The sequence below is a fragment of the Elephas maximus genome, chromosome 3, assembly GCF_024166365.1.
Source record: "Elephas maximus indicus isolate mEleMax1 chromosome 3, mEleMax1 primary haplotype, whole genome shotgun sequence".
NCBI classification, from domain to species: Eukaryota; Metazoa; Chordata; class Mammalia; order Proboscidea; family Elephantidae; genus Elephas; species Elephas maximus.
In genome coordinates this window covers 55991998-56015100 of record NC_064821.1, presented here as the reverse complement: position 1 = coordinate 56015100, position 23103 = coordinate 55991998, and the positions used below count along the sequence as shown (strand labels likewise).

Genomic DNA, 23103 nt, shown 5'->3' with positions numbered 1-23103 from the left:
CATTGTTAGCTTTTATATGTATGTGTTTCTTTGTAAAAAAAAAAAAAAAAAGAAAGAAACTGTATTTTGAGCTCTTGAGGGGAAGGGGTGTGTGTTAGTTACCTATGCTGCATAAAAAATATATTACCTCACAGACGTCCTGAGGTTCAGGAATCTGAGAGTGCCTCATTAGCTGGATGGTTCTGGCTCAGGATCTCTCATGAGGTTGCAGTTAATCTGTCAGCCAGAGCTACGATCACCTGATGGCTTGACTGGGGCTGAGGGATCTGTTTCCAAGCTCTATCGAGAAACTGTTGGCAGGAGGTCTCAGTGCCTCACCATGTGGACTTCTCCACAGGGCTTCTCTTGACTTGGCAGCTGACCTCCCACAGACCCAGTGATCTGAGAGGAAGAGAGACAGAAAGAAACAGACACCAACACTAAAATGGAAGCCACAGTCTTTCACAACCTAATTGCCAAAGTGAATACCTTCACTTCTGCTCTATAGTGTCAGTCACATAGATCAACCCTGGTAAAGTGTGGGAGGAGATTGACCAAGGGTGTAAATGCCAAGAGGCGGAGATCCTTGGGGGCCATCTCGGAGGGTGGCTACCCCAGACCATGTGTTACGCTCTTTTGTATCCAGAGAAGAGTTCAGTACATAACTATAGCTCATCGATGTCTTTGAGATGAAATTGTGTACATACTAAATAGATCAAAGGAGCAGACCAGATTATTGCTGTGTTTTCACTTCTCTAAAGGAGCTGTTTTTACTTGTGCTATTGCAAACTCCCCAGAACAGTAGATCTCAAAGTATGATCCTTGGGCTTCATGGGGAAGGGAGGCAACCCTGAGACCCTTTCAGGGCATCTGTGAGGTCAGAACTGTGTTTGTTTGTTTGTTTGTTTGTTTTAACCTGCGAGTATGTGACAGTGAAGAATACAAGTATTACTAGAATATTTCAGTGCCATTGCTTTCATTTGTGCTAAGGTTCCAGAAGTTTTATCTGCCATTGCTAACTGTCAAACCAGTACAAATGTCAACACAACGAAAAAGCTAAGTAATGTCTTATTATTTATGAATATAGTTTTGAAAGAGTCTTGAGTGTCCTCAGGGATTGGCAAAGCAAACTTTGAGAATTGCTGGAATAGACTATAATGGAATCCATGCTGAGAATATTTAATGAGACGACAGAAGGATCAATATTAGATCAATATTTATTGTTGAGGGAGGGGTAACTTCACTTACCTGCAAATAATTGGAGTTTGAGTTAGAGATAAGATTCCTGAAGACTGAGCACTGTTTTTTGGAACAAGCAGTTTTAGAATCCTAAGTGATGGAAATTGGATAAATCTGGGTAAAATAGAAACTAGGATAGGAAATATTCGGGGTGAATAAGTATAGCAACGGTGTAGCTGTCTGATGTAGTTACCCAGGTTTTGGAAAGGTTTTTACCTCCAAATAGAGGCAGTTATTTAAAAAAGTAGTTTTTTTTTAGCAAGGGATAGTACAGTGAGTAAGCCCACAGAAGTTCAGAAATTGGTGTATTTGGATACTTGTTTTTATTTGTTAAATTTCAAAGTCTTCACTTGAAATCTAGGAAAAGGTGCCATAGATTAAAAGCAAAAAAACTAGTATCTCTGTCACATATCATTGTCTCTGACTGGCTTTCGTTGTCTCTTTCGATCTGTCTTGTTTTTTTTCCATCTGTCTCCACATCATCCTGTCTGACTAACTGGCAAACTGAAGAGGACATGTTAGGTGCTGTGGAGTGGCTTCAACTCATAGCGACCTTATGTATAACAGAATGAAACACTGCCCAGTCCTACACCATCCTCCCAGTTGCTGCTGTTTGAGCCCATTGTTGCAGCCACAGTGTCAGTTTATCTCATTGAGGGTCTCCCTCTTTATTACTGACCCTCTACTTTACGTAGCATGATGTCCTTCTCTAGTGATTGGACCCTCCTGTTGACGTGTCCAAAGTAAGCAAGATGAAGGAGCATTCTGGAAGAGGACCAGTACAAAGAAAAGGGCGCTTTTCAAATAGAAAACAAGGAATTCCTTGAATTTCTTTCCTTAGCTCCTTCATCTTCCTACTCTGTATTTTCCCTTGATTTCAGTCTTATTTCTTATCCCTAACTCAGATTGAGCTCTTGATCCACATTTCTAATTCTTTGCTCATGTTGCCACAGAGATACATAGATATTTCATATTCAGCCAGCTAAAAATATAACTCAGTAGGCCCTCCCATCACTGCCAAATTTTCTCCTCTCTGTAATTTAGTTAATGGCGTTATTATTTTCTCAGTTACACAAGCTTGAAATCTTGGTGTTGTCCTGAATTTCTTTTCTTTCCTCTGTTCAACAGACTCAAATCCTGTTGATTCTGTTCTATCTCTAACAATCTCATATCTGCCTTTTCTCTTCCCATCACCCCAATTTACTGTCTAAATCATTACATCTTTCCTAAATCATCGCAGCACACTTCTAAATGGTCTTCTTCCTTTTCCTCTCCTCACCTGAACCTGGAGTAGACATTTTTGGCAATCATCTCTAAAACTGGGAACAGTGCCACTTCCTAGGACATTTAGAAATGTGTAAGGTGATTTTTTTTTTCTGGACTGGAAAGCACTGCCAGCATTTAGTGGGCCAGGGATGCCAAATGTCCTGCAGTGAATGGGACAATCCCACAAAGAATTATCCTGCCCAAAATGACAAGAACCCTGTTGCAAAGCACTGCAGGTCAGAAACATGGAGCCTGCCTTAAAAGCTTCAGCTTTTCTTTATCACATGTAGACGTTTCCACTCCGCCTGGCCTTCAAGGCCCAAGCTTACCTTTACAGCCTGACTCACTGCCACATCCTTACGCTGCCAGAGCTCCAGCCACACAAGACTCCTTATAATGTCTTAAACTTCCCTACTTCATGGTGTTGCCTGGATGCCCTCCTTTCTCCCCTAGGCCTCCTTCTCCTTCCCATTGTTAATTGACTGAAATGTGCTGTCCTCTAAATCCCATCTCAAAGTCAAAGCCAGAAGCCATGTTCTTCACAAACTACTCTCAAATTCCCACCATGGAGATTAAGCTTTCCCTCTTTCTCTGCTTATATTCCCCTAATACACTGTTCATCCCTTCCCCATATTATTTATTACCGTCTGCTTTTTACCGTAATTATTTGTGCAACAGAGGCTGCATACAAAAGAAGAAAGAGCTTTAGACTTGGGAGGCAAGTTTCTTGGTCCCCTAACCTGCAGTTTCCTCATCTGTAAAATGTGTGTGGCAAATCCCGTTTATGTCACAGGGTTGCTGGAACATTTAACTGAGGAAATACATGTGAGAATATGTTTTAAACTGCAAAATGGTGGGATAATGATGCTGTCTCCTCCTTGAGATTGTGGTCTGCTTGAGGACAGGAAGGATCTATGTCTTAGACATCCTTGTACCGCTCACAGCACCTGAATGTAGCAAAGATATGAACAGTATAGCTTCTTTTCTATGCAAAAGTCTAGTATGAAAAAGTCTGGGGAAGTAATATTCCATACCAGGGGAGTGAGTCTCCAGCAAGTGCTCTTAGTTCTGCAGTGCTTTCTTGCTTTTCAGAAGCCAGTTCTCCTAGTTTTTTGGTGGGTATGTGCATGACTAATCATGCAAGCCTTAATTTATGTAGGATATCCTTTTTAGATCCATGTAGAGATCTATCGAGTTCCCAATATCATGCTTTGAAAAAGTGTTTAGGCTTCAAATGTGGTCAGTTCATTCTGTACACATGCTAATCCTGCTTCTACAGTAGCCAGCAGGCCCAGACTGGATAACCAACCTTGCTTGTTCCATAGTTATGTAATTACAGGCCTTATCAAATGTGTCCTGGCTTGTAGATGTGAGACACAGGACAACACAGTCTCCTTAAGCATGGGATAAATGCTCAGGACCTTTCCCTGGAGACAAGTGGGGAAACAAAAGAGAATTTAACAGTTGAAGGTGCAAAAGTTGGAGTGTTCCATTCATTCAGTGAGTATTTATTGAGTGACTACCAGGCACCATGGTGAATATGAAACAACTAGAAGATCATCTTTTTTTTTTTTAGGGAAGTATTCAGAACTCTGAAGGACCATTTGCTTGCATGTGCGTAATTAAAATGTGAATCTTTGACTTGTCTTTGAATAGGAGTTAATTAGGCATTAAGATATATATCTTATAATAGTTGTTCATGGGGCAGTCAAGCCCATTTCAAAAAATTTGAGCAGATTTAGCAATTGGGATAAATGTTCTGAATATTATTTCTTAGCACAATATCCATACTGTACTATGAGCTATGATTTTTTTTATAGTGCATTCCAATGGTCTAGATGTTCTGAAAGGAAAACATTCTATTCTGGTGGAGAACTTGGGTAAAAGGGAAATGACTTGAACACTGGGAATTGTTTGAATTCTTATTTTTTCCTAAAGCCCAGTTTGAACTTGTCAGGTTTCCCCCCTCACTAAAACCAACATGTAGTTGTCTGAAAAAGAGGCGTTAAACAAAGTTCAGAAGAATGCCTAAAATAGTTGAGTGTATTATTAATGGTTATTTTCCCGTTCCATTATATCTGAATTCTAAACATAGCTGCCTAAATTTACACCCTTCCTCTCCCAGCTTCATTGATAATCGCCTGCTGGACTTTGAAAATACAGCGTGCAAAACTTGGCTTTTTAATCCCTTTGGCTTTGCATACTTTGGGCTGTGCTTTCCTCTTCCAGAAACCTTTGTTTGCTCAAAGGGAAGCAGGAAAATGCTTATCACCTTATTTTAGTATAGGATTAAAATACATGTGGTAAGGACCTCATGGGGCCCAATTTCTGGCTGGATATTCAATCCAAATAGAGAAGAAGAATGTTTGCTACCTCTTTGAAAGAGCACTGGTGCTCTTTTGCTACATGAAGGAAACAGCTGCCAAGATTTGATCTTTGAGGAACCAAAACCCATTGCTGTTGAGTCGATTCTGACTTACAGGGAACCTATAGCACAGAGTAGAACTGCCCCATAGAGTCTGCAAGGAGAAGCTGGTGGATTCAAACTGCTGACTTTTTGGTTAGCAGCTGTAGCTCTTAACCACTGCACCAGCAGGGCTCCCTTTGAGGAACAGGGATGCATAAATGAGCCCTTGACTCTTTTAGCTATGAAATCATGGGTTTGTCTTACTAAGCATTGTTATACTGGCCACTAATTAAGATTTCAGAAGCCACAGGACATTGCTATATTCTGTTCTGAAGGTCTAGATTATCAAAAGGAAAAGAATGTTCTTTTACACGTGGCACCAGTTGGTTCAGTTTGAAATTTTCTGTCTGATTTGTTGGCATAGCAAGTTCAAGAAAGATCTAAGAGGGACAAACATATCTGAAGCTCAGTTCCTTTAGTAAAGATTAAAATGCAGCTCCAGTAATTATCTGTTTGTTTGTCAATATCTTCTAACTTCATTCTTTTGTTATGGGCAAAAACAAACCAAATCCATTGCTGTTGAGTTGATTCCGACTCATGGCGACCCCACGTGTACAATTTTTAGCAAATCTGAAACATAGGCAATGGAATGTCATAGAATTTTACTTCCTAGTAGGCTTTCATATTGAGATGTGGATTAAAAAGAATTGATTTAGATATAAATTAGAAGTTATTTTCAACAGACAAAGAGAATTAGTGGAAGGTGTAAGACCATAGGAAACCTTGGTGGTGTAGTGGTTAAGTGCTACGGCTGCTAACCAAGAGGTCGGCAGTTTGAATCTACCAGGCGCTCCTTGGAGACTCTATGGGCAGTTCTACTCTGTCCAGTAGGGTCACTGTGAGTCGGAACTGACTCAACGGCAATGGGTTTGGTTTTGGTTTGTGGGTAAGACCATTTAAATCTTCATATACCATTGTTGTAAGGAGCCCTGGTGGTGCAGTGATTAAAGCTCTTGACTGCTAATTGCAAAGTTGGCGGTTCAAAACCACCAGTGGCCCTGCAAGAGAAAGATGGGAGCAGTCTGCTTCTATAAAGATTTACAGCCTTGGAAACCCTATGGGGTCACTGTGAACTGGAATCAACTCAATAGCAGCGGTATACCATTGTTGCATGTTTGAGTTTTGGGAATATATTATTTTGTAGATGTGAGACTATTAATGATTAGGTGTTATTTCATGTCTTCATATCTCTAGTTTCTTTCATTTTTTTGGTAAGCCTGCTTATTGCACAATGTCTGAGGTCAGACCATTTGGATTGACTACTTGCACTGACTTGATATTACTAGATGTAAGTGACTAAACACACTGCTTTTGTTACCTCCTTAGCTCATCCAAGTTTCTGAGCTTACTAGTGTGGAGATTGCTAAAGGGCCTATTGGGTGGGCTGAGTTTTTTAAAAAAAGAGTTATTCTCAAGGTTAATATATATCATAGAGGTAATTATAGCAGTGGCATTGGATAAGTCAAAAGTAGTAGCATTTCCCTTATTCGGAACTTGAATAAGTGGTACCAGAGTTTAGAAGAGATCTAAAGAATAGTAGTGTGCTAAACTGAACTAGACTTAAAATAATCAGTGGTCACTGAAGCCGTGACACTAGTGCACTGAATCTCTTTGAGTTTCTTTTCCCTTTCTTTTATCTGACACTCAACTGTTCTAACCTAGTTTCACATGAACAGGAGAAGTCTCTCTCCCCACCACTCGCCTTTCCTTCCCTCTACCAGTATGTGTAAAGTAGATAGAAAGGAAAGCTTCGCCCTGCCCTCTTCCTGAAATCTAAGATGGTAAATGAAGGGCTATAAGGAGTGTGGTCTTTCCCAAAGATGAGAGACTGAATGGGCCTTCCAGTAAGAGGCAAAGCAGCAGAGTTTAGCTCTTATGAGAGCCTTTCGTTTAGACTCTGGTCTTGGTCTTTCTGGTTTGTAGGAGAACATTGCCTTTTTCTCTTAGGAGTGGTGCCTAACTACACACACACACACACACTTATACATACATACATATATGTATATATAAAATCATCTAATCAAAAAGCTCTTCTCAGAGACCCTGGTGCTTTTTTAATTTTACTTCACTAGTTTTCTGGTCAGCACCAGCCAGCATGCATTAGTGACTTGGATACACTAAGGGCTTAATGATTTTCATGCCTTTCCTCTCTGTTGCTTTGGGATGGGTCCAAAACTAAATTACTTCTCAGTTCCCTGGCTGCCCTTTGGAATTCATAACAACTATATTGCTTCACTCGTATTGGTCTTTATGTGTGGTTGGTTACTTCATGGCATTGATAAAAATTTTTTCTGTCATTCTATTTTGTATCAAGATTTGTATATTGGTTTGTACTTCAGGTTTCATTTGAAAACAAAACAAGAGGAGGAGGGCTGGAGGAGAGGGATGGAAGAACAGAGCTCATCCGTCAGTGCTCTCTTTGCCTAGCTGCAGAGGGTGATGATGCAGATTTAGATTGATTACATAGCAGCTCTGAAATTTCCACTCATTGGGCACCCTTAATCTGAATTCTTACCTCTTCTTGCTGGAATTACGCTGTTTTATTTAATGATATCATTGCCAGTTTGTTTAGTGTGCTCAAAAACAAAGTTTTCATAGCTTTTCTCTGGGCCTTATTTTAAATAATAATGTTAACAATGACCAACCTGAAGACAAGAGGCTGATTGTTACTTGATAACAGGATTGATAAATGTGTGAAACAGTTGAGCTTTGGGAGCCCTGGTGGCGTAGCAGTTAAGAAAGAGCCCAGCTGCTAACCAAAAGGTCGGCAGTTCGAATCCACCATCCGCTCCTTGGAAATGCTATGTGGCAGTCCTACCCTGTCCTATAGGCTTGTTATGGGTCAGAATCAACTTGATGGCAGTGGGTTTGGCTTTTGATTTATAGTTAAGGTAAAGGCAGTTATTTAAATGAAACATCCTTAAAAAGAGATTTCCTTAGGTTTTTGTTTTTAATTTTGTGGGATATTTGCTTTTATCCAACATAGTAACAGATTGAACGTTAGTTTCCTCATTAGATCTTTATAACTAGTTCAAGGGTATTTTTCTTCCCTCTTTGGTTGAATTGTGTGTGGTTAGGGAGGAGGGAAGGATTAAAGAGGCTTCGTAATTAAACAGTTACTCATTCATTGTTTTCCTTCTAGGTGCATGTTATTATGATGCTAATCAGTCTATGTATGTGTTTGGAGGCTGTACCCAGAGCAGCTGCAATGCTGCCTTCAATGACCTCTGGAGACTTGACCTGAACAGCAAAGAGTGGATCCGACCTTTGGCTTCCGGTAAGATTTGAAATACTGATCTATGCCTTCTTACTGGATAAATAGCCTTGGCACAGAGAACTCTTTCAGGTCCTTTTTAATATTGGTCTCAAGGATCAGGGTCTTTGTCAAGTATGCTGTGTAAATACTAAGAGTAATATGCGTGTCTAAGACCTTTGAATTGGGAAACAAAATTATATATATATAAAATGTGTGTGTGTGTGTGTATAGACTGTATCATTGGTATTGGTACCATGCCAAAATTGCTGTACTTCTGTGTGAATTCATTTGCATCATTTTCTCAAGTACTCTTCCAGGTGTGATATGCTGTTTGGTATGAGGATGAATTATGAGCAGCAACACAGAGACGTGAGAACGGTAGTTGACTGACAGAAGCTATTGTCCTAGGGCTAAGATCTCTGAATGTCTTTTGTTGTTGCCAGCTCAGATATTTGGGGAGTGTATGAGACATGCCTCTGCTAGTTACTCATAATAATAACTCAGGAGTGTGGGAAGATTCCACAGTAGGTACGTTCCTGTAGAATCCCTCTCTGCCAGAATTCTGGCAGAAAAAAACTAGATTGTCTTCTTCTTTTTGACCTAACCTTTCTTGGGGAAAACAAAAAAAAAATTATTTTTGCACTCATGGGACAGGACAATTTGAAGAGGCACAGTTGTAAGACTGGAGGAATTGGTTGTGTTGGGGGATATAGAGCTCATTGATACATTCTGCTAGATATGTTAGTAAACTTTTACCGAAACAGTCTGCATTTGGCTTTTCAAGGTTAGAATTCAGTTCAGTACTAAGGAGACCCAGCTTATCTTTGAGCAGTTTCCTCATTTCTTTAGGCCTTGATTGATTACTACATGGGAAGCAACACGGCTTGTTGGAAAGGACACCGAACTACAAGTGAATAGACATGAGTTTCATTTTCTGGCATAGTCTCCCATTCTCTGTGTGACTATGAACGTGTTTCTGCGCCTTTCTGGGAGAGATATGGAGCGCCACTAGATGATTCTATTTTTAAATGAGCTAGGAAGGCTAGTTTGTTTTCTTTTATTTATACAACCACTGCTGTGAATATGTAGGCCAGGGGCTTAACTGTTTATGAAAAGAAGCTACATTTTGTTTACCCAAAGCTGTAAGCTCCTGCTCTTTCCCCTGCAATAGGCAAATGTAGGAGGAACATACTTAACTGTCGCTAACTCATGGTAGGACTGTGTTTTGAGCAGATGAAGTTCTATATTAAAATCATCGGAAGGATAAAGAAGTGTTAATCTTTTTCAACTTTTGAAGGGTCGTACTATTTTAAGACCCTCAGAATTTTGTTCTTTGGAAGGTCTCACTTTCTGTGTTTTGCATTTGTTCATGGGCATGAATAATTAAAACGCAAATTGTATTCTGGTACGGAGTGCAACATTGATTAATATTTGGAATCACAGATTCTAAAATGTAGAGGGTCTTCTCGGCTTAAACATTCTGTTGTCACTCTACTTTGTGTCTGTCTAGGCCCCATTTCAGAGCAACTCTGATTCCTCTGATCACAAAATACTAACGCTGCCTTTCTTGCCTGTTTTGTAACCAACCTCTCTATGCCTTTGATAATCTGACACAGTGTAAGAGCATGGTAAGGTTGTTCTTGCTTGTGGAAGTGGAGTTGTGGACTTTGGGAGCTGCATAGCCTGCTGCTTTGTTTATTTCTCCTGGTAAGATGGATGTTGGGGTGTTACTATTTTTTTTGACCACTAAGTTCTAAGACTATGCTTTAAAATCCCTAAGGTAGAAGTGTCAGAGAAATAATGGTAATTCAGATTCTTGTAGAATCTTATTTTTTTAAATATCTTTTTAAATTGTAGTAAAATATATATAACAAAATTTGCCATTTTAACCATTTTTAAATATACAACTCAGCAGCATTAATTACATTCAGTGTTGTACAACCATCACCACTAGCTCTCAAACTTTTTCATCACCCCAAACAGATGACTTTTGAAAATAGAACACTAGAATATTCCCTTGTATAAAACATAAAAATTAAATGTTTAAGCAGTTTTCTAACAAGGTGTCTCAAAGAGTCTAGTTGCTGCCTCACCCTAATCTACAATTACAGCCTAGTTTTAGAGGGGAAAATAACTGAGTTTTTAGAGATGACTACTTTAAAAAAAAAACATGCAGACTATAGTTTAATAAAGAGTCCTCTGAGATTCTCATTTAGGCCGAAATCCCATGGGAAGATTCCCTGAGGAAATGTTCCTGCATGTTGTCGTGGGTCCAAACCAAAATCCCTACCTACCTGACATCTCACTGAGTCCTTCTGAACAAGGCATGGTTGTTTAATCTGTCTTGCTGGGTCTGACTCACCCATTTTAGTGCATGGAGGTGGGTAGGCTGGAGCATGGCTGAGGAAGATGCTACCTACCACGTTTGGGTGTCAGTTGTGAGGTCTTCTACCATTTAAGGGTTTACAAGTGGTAGTAGTAGCTTTAAACAGTGCTCAGTCTTTAAAAGTAGCTGTTTGGAGAAGTAAGATGATAAAACAGACAATGGAGCAGTTTTGGTTGGGAGTAGAGTGTCTTGATAGAGAAAATGCTGCTATGTCAGACATGTCTACATGTATCTGGTTATATTGCAGATGAGACTGGAGCATTCTCCTCTTTGATGGGAATTAACTTGATTTGCCAGTGAAGCCTTGTCTTTTAGTTCTTTTCCAAGTGATAAAAGTACTCTATAAGGTGCACTTAGCTCCATTAGGTGACATTAGAACAAAGATTGAATGGATAGAAGGAGTGAACCATATGGATTATCTAGGGAAAGAACATTCGAGACAGAGAAAATAAAACAGTGCAAAGGCCCAAAGGTGGGAGTGTGTTTGGGATAGTCAGGTGATGATGAGGAATTCCTCGTGACTGGAGCAGAGCTGAGCAAAGGAGAGTGTACTAGAAAAGCAGGTTGGACAAATAATGTGTGTGTATGTGGGTGTGGGGGGAGAGCCATCTATTTAGGGCCTTCTGGCTGTTGGAATCCCTGGTGGCGTAGTGGTTAAGAGCTACGGCTGCTAACCAAAAGGCTGGCAGTTCAAATCCACCAGGCACTCCTTCGAAACCATATAAGGCAGTTCTGCACTGTCCTATAGGGTCGTTATGAGTCAGAATCGGCTCAATGGCAATGGGTTTGGTTTTTTTGGGGTTTGGCTGTTGTAAGGATTTTGGCATTTTTTCGTTAATGCGATAACTAGTCATTTAGATTTCTGAGAAGAGAAGTGACATGATTACATGAGAAGAGGTCAAGTGTGGAAATGGGGAGACAAGTTAAGAGGCAGTAACTCGAGGGCAACAGGTTTAGCAATAATCTGGGTGAGAAAAGATGGTGTTAGCAGTGGAGAGGTGAGAATTAGATAGATTTGATAGAGCCAAAAGGATTTGCTGGTGGTTTGGATGTGGTAGGTGAAAGAGAAAGCGAGGAGTCAAGGATGACTGACAGGTTGGAGGTTTGAGTCCAGAAGTGCCTCAGAAGAAAGGCCTGGAGATCTAGTTCTCAAGTCATCCATCAAAAACCCTATGGAGGAGCACAGTTCAGCTCTGACACACATGGGCAATTGGTTACTGGTAAAGGATGACTCTAAGGTTTTTAACCTGGGCATTTGAAAGGAAGAAGTTGCCATTAACTGAGATCGGAAAGACTGTAAGTGACCTGGGTTGGCAAGGGGCAAGAGAGATGAAAAGCTTAGTTTGAACTATGTTACATTTGAGGTTCCTGTTAGGACAGCCAGGTGGAGATGCTGAATAGGTAATTCATCTATGTGTCTGAGCTGAGAGGGGTCATTAGCATGTAATGGATTTAAAGCCATGTGACTGGTTGAGATCACCAAAGGAGTGAGTGAAGATAGAGGAGAGGTCTAAGGACTATGTCTGGGGGACTCCAGCATTTGGAGATCAGGGAGAAGAAGGGGAACAATAAGAGACCAGAAAAGAAGGCACTCAATGAGGTAGGAGAAAACCAGAAGAGTGTGGCATCTTAGAAGCCACCATACTTGGAAAGTGTTTCCAGGAGAGGAGAAAATAATCAACTATGTCAAATGCAGCTAAGAGGTCAAGTCATATTAAGACTGAGAGTTTCTATTGAATTTAGTAACATGAAAGAACATTTTTGATGAGTAGTAAGGACAAAAGCCTATTTGGAATGCTTATAAAAGAATGGGCAGAAATGGATGAATGGAATGGGGAACCTGGGGTGGAAAGGGGGGGGATTGCATCCAATGTCACATAACAACTTGTGTATAAATTTTTAAATGAGAAACTAATTTGCACTGTAAATTTTCACCTAAAGCACAATAAAAAAAAAAGAATGGGAAGAGAGGATTGGAGATATAAAAAAAAAACAACTTTTTTTTTTCACATTTATTCTTTTTTTTTCTTTCCAATACATGTGCTTTATTCATTTCTTTCAAATTTTTATTGTGCTTTAAGTGAAAGTTTACAATTCAAGTCAGCCTCTCATATGAAAATTTATATACACCTTGCTATATACTCCTAGTTGCTCTTCCCCAATGAGACAGTACCCTCCTTCTCTCCACCCTCTATTTTCACGTCCGTTCCGCCAGCTTCTGACCCCCTCTGCCTTCTCATCTCGCCTCCAGACAGGAGCTGCCAACATAGTCTCATGTGTCTACTTGATCCAAGAAGCCCACTCCTCACCAGCATCCCTCTCTACCCCATGGTCCAGTGCAATCCCTGTCTGAAGAATTGGCTTTGGAAATGGTTCCCGTCTTGGGCGAGCAGAAGGTCTGGGGACCATGACCTCCTGGGTCTTTCTAATCTTAGTCAGACCATTAACTCTGGTCTTTTTACAAGAATTTGAGGTCTGCATCCCACTGCTCTCCTGCTCCCTCAGGGGTTCTTTGTTGTGTTCCCTGTCAGGGCAGTCATCGGTTGTAGCCAGGGACCATCTAGTTCTTCTGGTCTCCGGCTGATGTAGTCTCTGGTTTATGTGGCCCTTTCTGTCTCTCGGGCTCATAATTACCTTGTATCTTTGGTGAAGAACAGATTTATTCTTTTGAGGAGTTTTGCTGTAAAGGAGAGCAGAGAAATGAGTTGCTAAGTAGAGGGGGTTATAGAATTGAGAGTTTGTTTTTGTTTGTTTTAAAGGTGGCAGATTGAATAGCATGTTTATATGCTGATGGAAATTATCTTCTAGAGGGAGGAATTGATTTAGATAGAGGGGGAGAATTGTTAGCACGATGTCCTGTAGTAGTGAGAAAGGCAGAATCTACTATCTACTCTGTAAGTGGATGAGCACTGACCTATTACTACCTATAAGAACAAGAGGGAAGGCAGAGCATATGGTTGTTTTATTACTCAGATAAAATAATTGAGGGTGGAACAGAACAGAAGCCATTGGAAATCCTCACCAGTGATTATGAATATACAATTGTGTACATTGTAGCCTTTGCCAAGTGGTTTTAGGAAGTTGAAATGTTTCACTTTCTAGTATTGTACTAAAGTAACACCTAATTCTTTTTTTTTTTTCAATTTTTATTGTGCTTTAAGTGAAAGTTTACAAATCAAGTCAGTCTCTCACACAAAAGCTTATATATACAACTTGCTACGTACTCCCGATTGCTCTCTCCCTAATGAGACAGCCTGCTCCCTCCCTCCACTCTCTCTTTTCATGTCTATTCTGCCGGCTTCTAACCCCTTCCACCCTCTCATCTCCCCTCCAGACAGGAGATGCTAGCATAGTCTCAAGTGTCCACCTGATCCAAGAAGCTCACTCCTCACCAGCATCCCTCTCCATCCCATTGTCCAGTCCAATCCCTGTCTGAAGAGTTGTCTTTGGGAATGGTTCCTGTCCTGGGCCAACAGAAGGTCTGGTGGCCATGACCACTGGAGTCCTTCTAGTCTCAATCAGACCGTTAAGTCTGGTCTTTTTATGAGAATTTGGGGTCTGCATCCCACTGCTCTCCTGTTCCCTCAGGGGTTATCTGTTGTGTTCCCTGTCAGGGCAGTCATCAGTTGTAGCCGGGCACCATCTAGTTCTTCTGGTCTCAAGGCTGCTGTAGTCTCTGGTTTATGTGGCCCTTTCTGTCTCGGGCTCATAATTACCTTGTGTCCTTGGTGTTCTTCATTCTCCTTTGGTCCAGGTGGGTTGAGACCAATTAATGCATCTTAGATGGCCACTAGCTAGCGTTTAAGACCCAAGATGCCACTCTCCAAAGTGGGATGCAGAATGTTTTCTTATTAGATTTTATTATGCCAGTTGACTTAGATGTCTCCTGAAACCATGGTCCCCAAACCCCCGCTCCTGCTATGCTGGCCTTCGAAGCATTCAGTTTATTCAGGAAACTTCTTTGCTTTTAGTTTAGTCTAGTTGTGCTGACCCCACCTGTACTGGTAACACCTAATTCTTAATCAGATTTGTTTGATTAAGCCTGTGAACTCCCAAAGCAAATGAACAGAAGTTCTTGGAGAGAATACTTGAAAACAGTGCTTCAAGCCGGTTCAGTCATCGCTGGTGCAGCAAAATCAGAATAGACCCAAATTTGTAAAATGTGGGTATACCAGAACAGGGAAAATTACAGGTTGAAGCCTTGGAATGGGAGGCTGGGAAGAGGCATAGTGAGCCCTTTCAGGAGCCTGATGGAGGAGATTGGATTATTGCCAGTACTGTGGAGAGCGACACACATTCAAAGCGTCTGGATTGGGTGCCATCTTTGAGCTGGGTACCACTATTGCCGCCTCTGCTGGTCAAGAGATTTGGTTGCTATGCAATGCAAACGCTGCCCTTGTTTTCTAAAAGGGAGATTAAGTTTCTAGTAGGGGGTCGACCCATAGTTTTTCCCATTCAGATATACCCACATTTTACGAATTTGGCTGTGTTCCAACCTTAACTGGGAAGAACAAGTTCAGAGCTCTGCTTTAAAGGACTGATGTTTGGTCTGACTGGGACTAGAAGGACTCCGGAGGTCATGGTCCCCAGACCTTCTGTTATCTCAAGACTGGAACCATTCCCAAAGCCAGCTCTTCAGACAGGGATTCGACTGGACTGTAAGATAGAAAATGATACTGGTAAGGAGTGAGCTTCTTGGCTCAAGTAGATACATGAGACTATGTGGGCATCTCCTGTCTAGAGAGGAGATGAGAAGGCACAGGGGGACAGGAGTTGGCTGAACAGACACACGGGGAATACAGGGTGGAGAGAAGGAGCGTGCTGTCTCATTGGGCGGGAGCAACTAGGAGTACATAGCAAGGTGTATATAAATTCTTATATGAGAGAGTGACTTGATTTGTAAACTTTCACTTAAAGCACAATTTAAGAAAATGGTTCAGGGAAAAAAGTTTTTTGTACTATTCTTAGGACATTTCTGTAAAATTGAAATTATTCACAAATAAAAAAAAATTTAAGAAAGACTAAGGTTTAAGCCACTGTTTCCCAAATAAATTACCCTTTATTGCAACTGAGGCTAATTTTTAGTGTCTCTTTAGTGTATAATCATCTTAAGCCACACAATGTTTTTTTGGTTACTTTAAATGAAGATAAAAAATTTCAAGTAGAACTTTTACACTTTAAAATTGGGGTCATTTTCAGATTTTCAAGCCTTCTTCAAGATTAGCCCTTACTCATTTACAAAAGGGGAACAGATTTCAATTTTAAAAGTTGTTTACAGTTATATGAGTCTATAAATATCGGGAGAGTCTATAAATGTTAGGTAAAGATTTAAAGCTCAGCCTGTCATCTCTGTTAACTAGTCCTGGGAGCACAGTTGACTTTCCCACCACATTCTCCCCATAGAATCTCTTTTCCCAAGGATTTTTTTTTTTTTTTTTTTTTAACTTTCCCCTTTCTTTCCTTTGGGTTACACATGCAGTTTCAAGTGCTGGCTTGTGGTTCATGCCCTTTGGTTTAGAAAAACTCAACCAAGGTCAGTAACATACAACCCAGATGTCTGTTCCAATCTTGGCCCTGCCACTCCTGAGCTACTTGACTCTGAATTTAGTCACTCTGCATTCTCTGCTTTTTCTCTCTCTATAAAAGAGGAAGAGACAAGATCACTATTTCTACAAGTTAGATAGCTTATCACTTTTATCCTAATCACCTGGGAAGCTTATGATTCTTCAGGCTGCATAGCAGACACACTTAATCAGAATCTCAGGGCTAGGGATAGGATGGTGAATTCACGTTGGAAAAAGAAGAGATTTCCCAGTGGATTCTAAATCTTAACCAAATTTGGAAATCCTGGATTGGACAACCTCTAAGATACCTTCCTGCTTTCTGATTTTGTCACCTGTGACCACTCAGTGTAATCACATCTGCCAGGTGGGTATAATGTGCCAAACTGTACTCCTTACCTGTTGTTAAAGAAGTATAATGCCTCTCTGTGCTCTCTTAACTACCTCCTAGTAAAAATAGCTACCTTTACCCCAGTTGGAAACCCTGGTGGCACGTAGTGATTAAGAGCTACGGCTGCTGACCAAAAGGTCTGCAGTTCAAATCCACCAAGTGCTCCTTGGAAACCCTATGGGGCAGTTCTACTCTGTCCTGTAGGGTTGCTGTGAGTTGGAATCTACTCGACGGCAATGGGTTTGGGGTTTTTTGTTCTTGTTGTTGTTATCCCAGTTAGTCAGGAATGGCCTACTTCCCCAGGAAATGTGTATGGACCTTGAGAGAGTTTTGGGATGTGGTGTTGATTGCCCCAGATTTCTTTGGACATACCATCTAACTTTCAGACCAACCCAATAAATTGGCAGTGTTATAATCCCCCATTTCACATGAGGAAACAATCTCAGAGTGTGGGTAAAGAATTTAATTTGACCCAAAGAATTTGCTCTTTGTCCTTGGTTCCTGAGAGGTAACTTCTAAAACCTTGGAATTTCCTTACTGATTAAAGTATCTTTGATGAGGCCTCCAGACCACACCTGAGGGTTTATGCTAATAAGAAACCTTTTGGGTGGGAACGGGCCAGGCCAGAAAGACCCACCAAGGGTATCAGCCAGCCTCAGGGAAGGTGGGCATTATTCAATCAATCATGCCTACATAATGAGACCCCAGTAAAAGCTCTGGACATGGAAGTTCCACGGGCTTCCTGGTTGGTAATAGAAATCCATGCAGGTGGGAGAGTAAGGCTTTCTGTTTTGGCACATGGAACGTTGAGAACCCTCCCAGACCTCACCTATGCATTCTCTTCGTTTGTATCCTTTTTATTATAACAAAACTGTAATCATTAGTGTAGTGCTTTCCTGAGTTCTGTGAGTTCTAGCAAATTATCAAACCCAAAGGAACCAGCAGGTCAGAAGTGAAGAGGGCCTGGGGACCCCTGAACTTAATGGTTGGTATCCTGAGGGGAGTAATAGAAACTCCCAAATTTGTAGCCAGCAGGTCAGAAGTAGGGGTGTCGTTGTAACCCCAAAGTTTGCAGCTTGCGTCTTAGATCTTGGGCAGCTTTGGCAGTCTGGAGAACTGTGCCCTTTTCATTTGTGAGATACGACATAGCTCTGGTGGTTAGGATGAGACAAAGAAGTACTGCATGTGCCGTTGAATTGGAACTGAATTGAATAGATTTTCCTTGGAATTGAATTCCTTCAATTTAGTTGATATCAGAGAACTGAAATAGTTTGATTTGATTGAGCTTACAGAGTCCACCTAGAAATTTAATTAAGATCACACAGCTAATAAGTGATGGAGCAGAGATTGATACTCACGATTTTGTCTCTAAAGTGTGTTCTCTTTCACTGTGCCATGCTGTGAGTAGTTTTATAATTTATGTCCCAGTGTCAGTTTTTTTTTTTTTTTTTTTAATTTTAGAATAGGACAGAGTTCTCATATATCCCACACCTGGCTTCCCCTATTGTTAACATCTTGGATTAATATGGTACATTTGTGGCAGTTAATAAACCTGTATTGATATATTACTATTGACTGAAGTCCATACTTCATCCAGATTTCCTTAGTTTTTTACCTAAGGTCTTTTTTCTGTTCCAGTATCCTGTCCAGGATACCACATTACATTTAATCTTCATGTCTCCTTAGAAATCTCTTAGCCGTGACAGTTCCTCAGACTCTCCTTGTTTATGACGACCTTGACAATTTTGAGGAGTATTGGTCAGGTATTTTGTACCCTGTCCTTCAAATTGTGTTTTTCTGATGTTTTTCTCATGGTTATATTGGGATTATGAGTTCTTGGGTGGGAGATCACAGAGATAAAGTGCCAATCTCATCACATCATTTCAGGGGTACACACTATCACTAACAACATGGCTTATCACTGTTGATACTAACCTTGATCACCTGGCTGAGGTAGTATTTGGTAGACTTCTCCACTGCAAAATTATTCTTTTCCTCTTTTAGTTCTTTCCTGTCATTCCCTTTTCTTTATTGTAGTTTCTGTATTGTAGTTGCCGTTGGTTCTTGACATTCCATTGAATTTGGGGGGGATAATTATCTAGGTCCCTGGGTGGCACAGACGGTTTACAAAAGATTGGCAGTTCAAACTCACCCAGCAGCGCTATGGAAGAAAGGCCTGGTGATTTGTTTCTATAAAGATTGCAGCCAAGAAAACCCTATGGAGCAGTTCTACTCTGTAACACTTGGGGTCACCATGAGTCAGAATCGACTCGGTGGTGACAGATTAACTAAATTATATGGCTGTTATGTTTATCATCTGAATCAGGAAAAGATAACGAGTGGAGAGTATGTCATTTGAAGAAATCTTTTCACAGTTTAGGCGTGATTTGCCTTTTGAATTTTTTGGTGGGAAGCAGGATGCTGGAGACAGCATATCTCTTTTATTGTAACCTAACACAAGAAGATGTTTCTAGCTATCCAGAGCGAAAGGCTCCGTTAGAAATAATTGTTTTTTGTTTTTTTTTTAATCAGTAGGTTGTTGTTAGGTGTCATCGAGTCGGTTCCAACTCACAATGACCCTATGTACAACAGAATGAAATGCTGCCCAGTCCTGCACCATCCTCATAATCATTGTTATGCTTGCTTGAGCTCATTGTTGCAGCTGCTGTGTCAGCCTATCTTGTTGGGGGTCTTCATCTTTTTCCCTGCTCCTGTACTTCACCAAGCACAATGTCCTTCTTCAGGGACTGGTCCCTCCTGATAACGTGTCCAACGTATGTGAGATAAAATCTTGCCATCCTTGCTTCTAATGAGCATTCTGGCTATATGTCTTCCAAGACAGATTTGTTCCTTCTCCTGATAGTCCATGGTATATTCAATATTCTTCTCCAACACGGCAATTCAAAGGGATCAATGCTTCGGTCTTCCTTATTCACTGTCCAGCTTTCACGTGTATTTTAGGTGATTGAAAACACCATGACTTGGGTCAGGCGCATCTTAGTCCTTCGAGTGACATGTTTGCTTTTGAACGCTTTAAAGAGATTTTTTGCAGCAGATTTGCCCAATGCAGTGTGTTTGGTTTCTTGATTGCTGCTTCCATGGGGGTTGATTGTGGATCCAAGTAAAATGAAATCCTTGACAACTTCAATCTTTTCTCCATTTATGATGATGTTGCTTGTTGGTCCAGTTGTGAGGATTTTTGTTTTCTTTATGTTGAGTTGTAATCCATACTGAAGGCACTGGTCTTTGATCTTCATCAGTAAGTGCTTCAAGTTCTCTTTGCTTTCAGCAATCAAGGTTGTGTCATTTATATTACATAGGTTGTTAATGAGTCTTCCTGCAATCCTGATGCCTCCTTCTTTATATAGTCCAGCTTCTCGTTTATTTGCCCAGCATACAGATTGAATAAATATGGTGAAAGGATACAACCCTGATGCACACCTTTCTTGACTTTAAACCTCGAGGTGTTCCTTTGTTCTCTTTGAACGACTGCCTCAGTGGATAATCCTATAAACCTACTGCTGTCGAGTCGATTCCGACTTATAGCGACCCTATAGGACAGAGTAGAACTGCCCCATAGAGTTTCCAAGGAGCGCCTGGCAGATTTGAACTGCCGACCTTTTGGTTAGCAGCCGTAGCACTTAACCACTATGCCACCAGGGGTTAATTTACCTTTAGAGCTGAGGGCAGGATAAAGAAAAAGTATTGGTCATAGTGGATGTCTGCAGGAAGGTGAGAAGTGCTGGAATTTCCAGAAATAAACTGCCCACCATACCTGTTCGGTCTGTGTGCTGAGCAAATGATCGAGAGGCTGGACTCTATGGATTGGGGCATCAGGATTGGAGGAAAACTCATTTATAACCTGCGATATGCAGATGACACAACCTTCCTTGCTCAAAGTGAAGAGGACTAGGAGCACTTAGTGATGAAGATCAAAGACCACAGCCTTCAGTATGGATTGCACCGCAACATAAAGAAAACAAAAATCGTCACAACTGGGCCAGTAAGCAACATCATGATAAATGGAGAAAAGATTGAGGTTGTCAAGGATTTCACTTTACTTGGATCCTCAATCAATACCCATGGAAGCAGCAGTCAAGAAATCAAAAGACACATTGCATTGGACAAATCTGCTGCAAAAAAAAAAAAAACGAAACCTGAGGCCATCAAGTTGATTCCAACTCATAGCGACCGTATAGGACAGGTTAGAACTGCTCCATAGGGTTTCCAAGGCATGCCTGGTGGCTTTGAACTGCCAAACTAAAGTGTTGAGAGGCAAAGATGTCACCTTGAAGACTAAGGTGCGCCTGACCCAAGCCATGGTGTTTTCATTTGCCTTGTATGCATGAGAAAGCTGGAGAAAACTGAAGAATTGATACCTTTGAATTGTGGTATTGGCAAAGAATATTTAATATGCCATGGACTGCCAAAAGAATGAACAAATCTGTCTTGGAAGAAGTACAGCCAGTATGGTCCTTAGAAGCGAGGATGGTGAGACTTCGTCTCACATACATTGGACATGTTATCAGGAGGGACCAGTCCCTGAAGAAGGACCTCATGCTTGGTAAAGTAGAGGGTCAGCGAAAAAGAGGAAGATCCTCAATGAGATGGTTTGACACAGTGGCTGCAACAATGAGCTCAAACATAACAACGATTGTGAGGATGGCGCAGGACTGGGCAGGTTTCGTTCTGTTATACATGGGGTTGCTATGAGTCAGAACTGATCCAACAGCACCTAACAACAACAACAAAACTGCCCAGAGTATCATTGTTTCTCTTAAAATGGAAATGATATCTTAAAAATGATATACACAGGGCTCTTGGATCCATTGATGAAGCCTGTGGCGATGTTACCTGCAAATGTCAAGACAAGTAAGGGAATCTGGGACTAATACTTGGCACTGGCTATAACCAAAACAACTGACAGGAGAATCACTTCTTGGAAAAGATCACTCAGTCCTTCCCTTGGCTTAGGTCCCAGGTGTGAATGCTGACACTGAAATAGCTGGATGTGGAATATTTTAGAATAATGTATTACTGTACTCACAGGCATTAAGTCCTGCTTTTGACCATTGTTTTGCATTTAAACACTTTATACTTTTAAAACATGAGCATCATATGCAAATGTGTTCTGAGAATGCCAGGTCTATGGAAATGGTGAAGAAGTGGGTGCTTATTAGCTGGCAAATATCCACGATGTAGGAAAAGGAGATGCATGCCAAGCTGCTGTTCTGTCACTTAAAAAGAGTTAATTGAGCTCATTGTTCTAATTGTGTGTATGTGTGTGTGAGAGAGAGAGTGAGAGAGAGAGAGAAGGCCTAGTTATTCCTACCTATGGGTTTTTTCTTGATTACCAAATGTGTGTGTTGAGTACCAAAATGTATTAAAGTCTTTCCTTAGCTTTTTCTTTTCTATGTTAAAAATTCTGCATCCTTTAACTTTTCTTTATTTGGCCCAACTCACAAGCTTTTTCTGCCCTTTCTTAAAACCCTCTAAACCTTTTCCTGTTTTAGACAGAAATCCAGAACTTTCTTTAGAATTCTCAGCATTCAGATCTACACATTGTGATCCTGTCTGCCTACCATCTTGACAAGTTTTTGGTTGCTCTTGAGTTCCATGTGCAGGAAAGGTATGCTCTGTCTCATCTAGCATTGTTTCTGTTTATTCTCAGGTGTACATATAATCTCTCCTAACAGCACTTCCTGTTTTATAACCACAATAAACTTTATTTTATATGATGCCTTACCCCTGCGTATCTTCAGCACTATATAGATTTCATTATTTTATGTCCTGAAATATATTCTTCAAACTAAGAGAAATGCAATTGTAGAGGCTAATCCTAAATAGGAGAACACAAAAGATACTAACCCCGAGTCATTTCTAACTTCTGCTTTCTCATGAATTACCCTGTTCCTTTCCAGGACACTCAGCAGTACCACGTACCAACTCATGCCTGGTGCCAGTTGTTTGGCTGCTTCTTCTCTATATAACTGGGCTTAGGTCAGTTTCGTAAGTTTTTCCAGCTCTCAGGACTTCAAAGAGTTTTTGTAAAGAACCTACAGAGTGTTCTTCCTTGATGGATAAAGGTCCTGAATGGTCATTTATTGGCTTATAAATATCAATTGAATTCTGGTAGACTTCTTATTCTTTCAAAGTTCAGAAGCTACCTCTCATCCCTTCTTTGGGAGATGAACTCTACCTTAATTGATTCTATTTTTCAAGCAAATAGTGCCCCTGAAAATTTCCTTTTTCTCAAAGTTCTTTCTAAAAATGATTATGGGCCGTGGATTTTATATTTGATTTGTTGGCTTTTATGTGTGTTCTTTTTATTTTGGTAGGCTTTCTGAAATCCCATTGCCCAATCTTAAAATGTTTCTTTCTATTTTATTACATATGTGAGTTTTAGGGTGATTGCATTCTGTGTACAGAATGTGCTCTTAAAGACCTCACATAATGAATTTTAATTCTGACAGTGGATGGCTGGTATTTCTATTTACTGGCTAAAGTAGCATGACTTAGTCATCTAGTGCTGCTGTAACAGAAATACCACAAGTGGAT

General features: G+C 40.6%; 1 protein-coding gene across 3 annotated transcripts in view; it reads left to right on the top strand.

The window, feature by feature from the left end:
- The window catches only part of FBXO42 (F-box protein 42), a 117864-nt gene that overhangs the window by 63403 nt on the left and 31358 nt on the right, over positions 1-23103 (top strand). For all 3 annotated transcript variants that reach the window (XM_049878036.1, XM_049878039.1, XM_049878037.1), the window contains one exon: positions 8094-8228. In XM_049878036.1, the coding sequence (XP_049733993.1) occupies positions 8094-8228 (135 nt within the window). The remainder of the gene's footprint in view (positions 1-8093; positions 8229-23103) is intronic.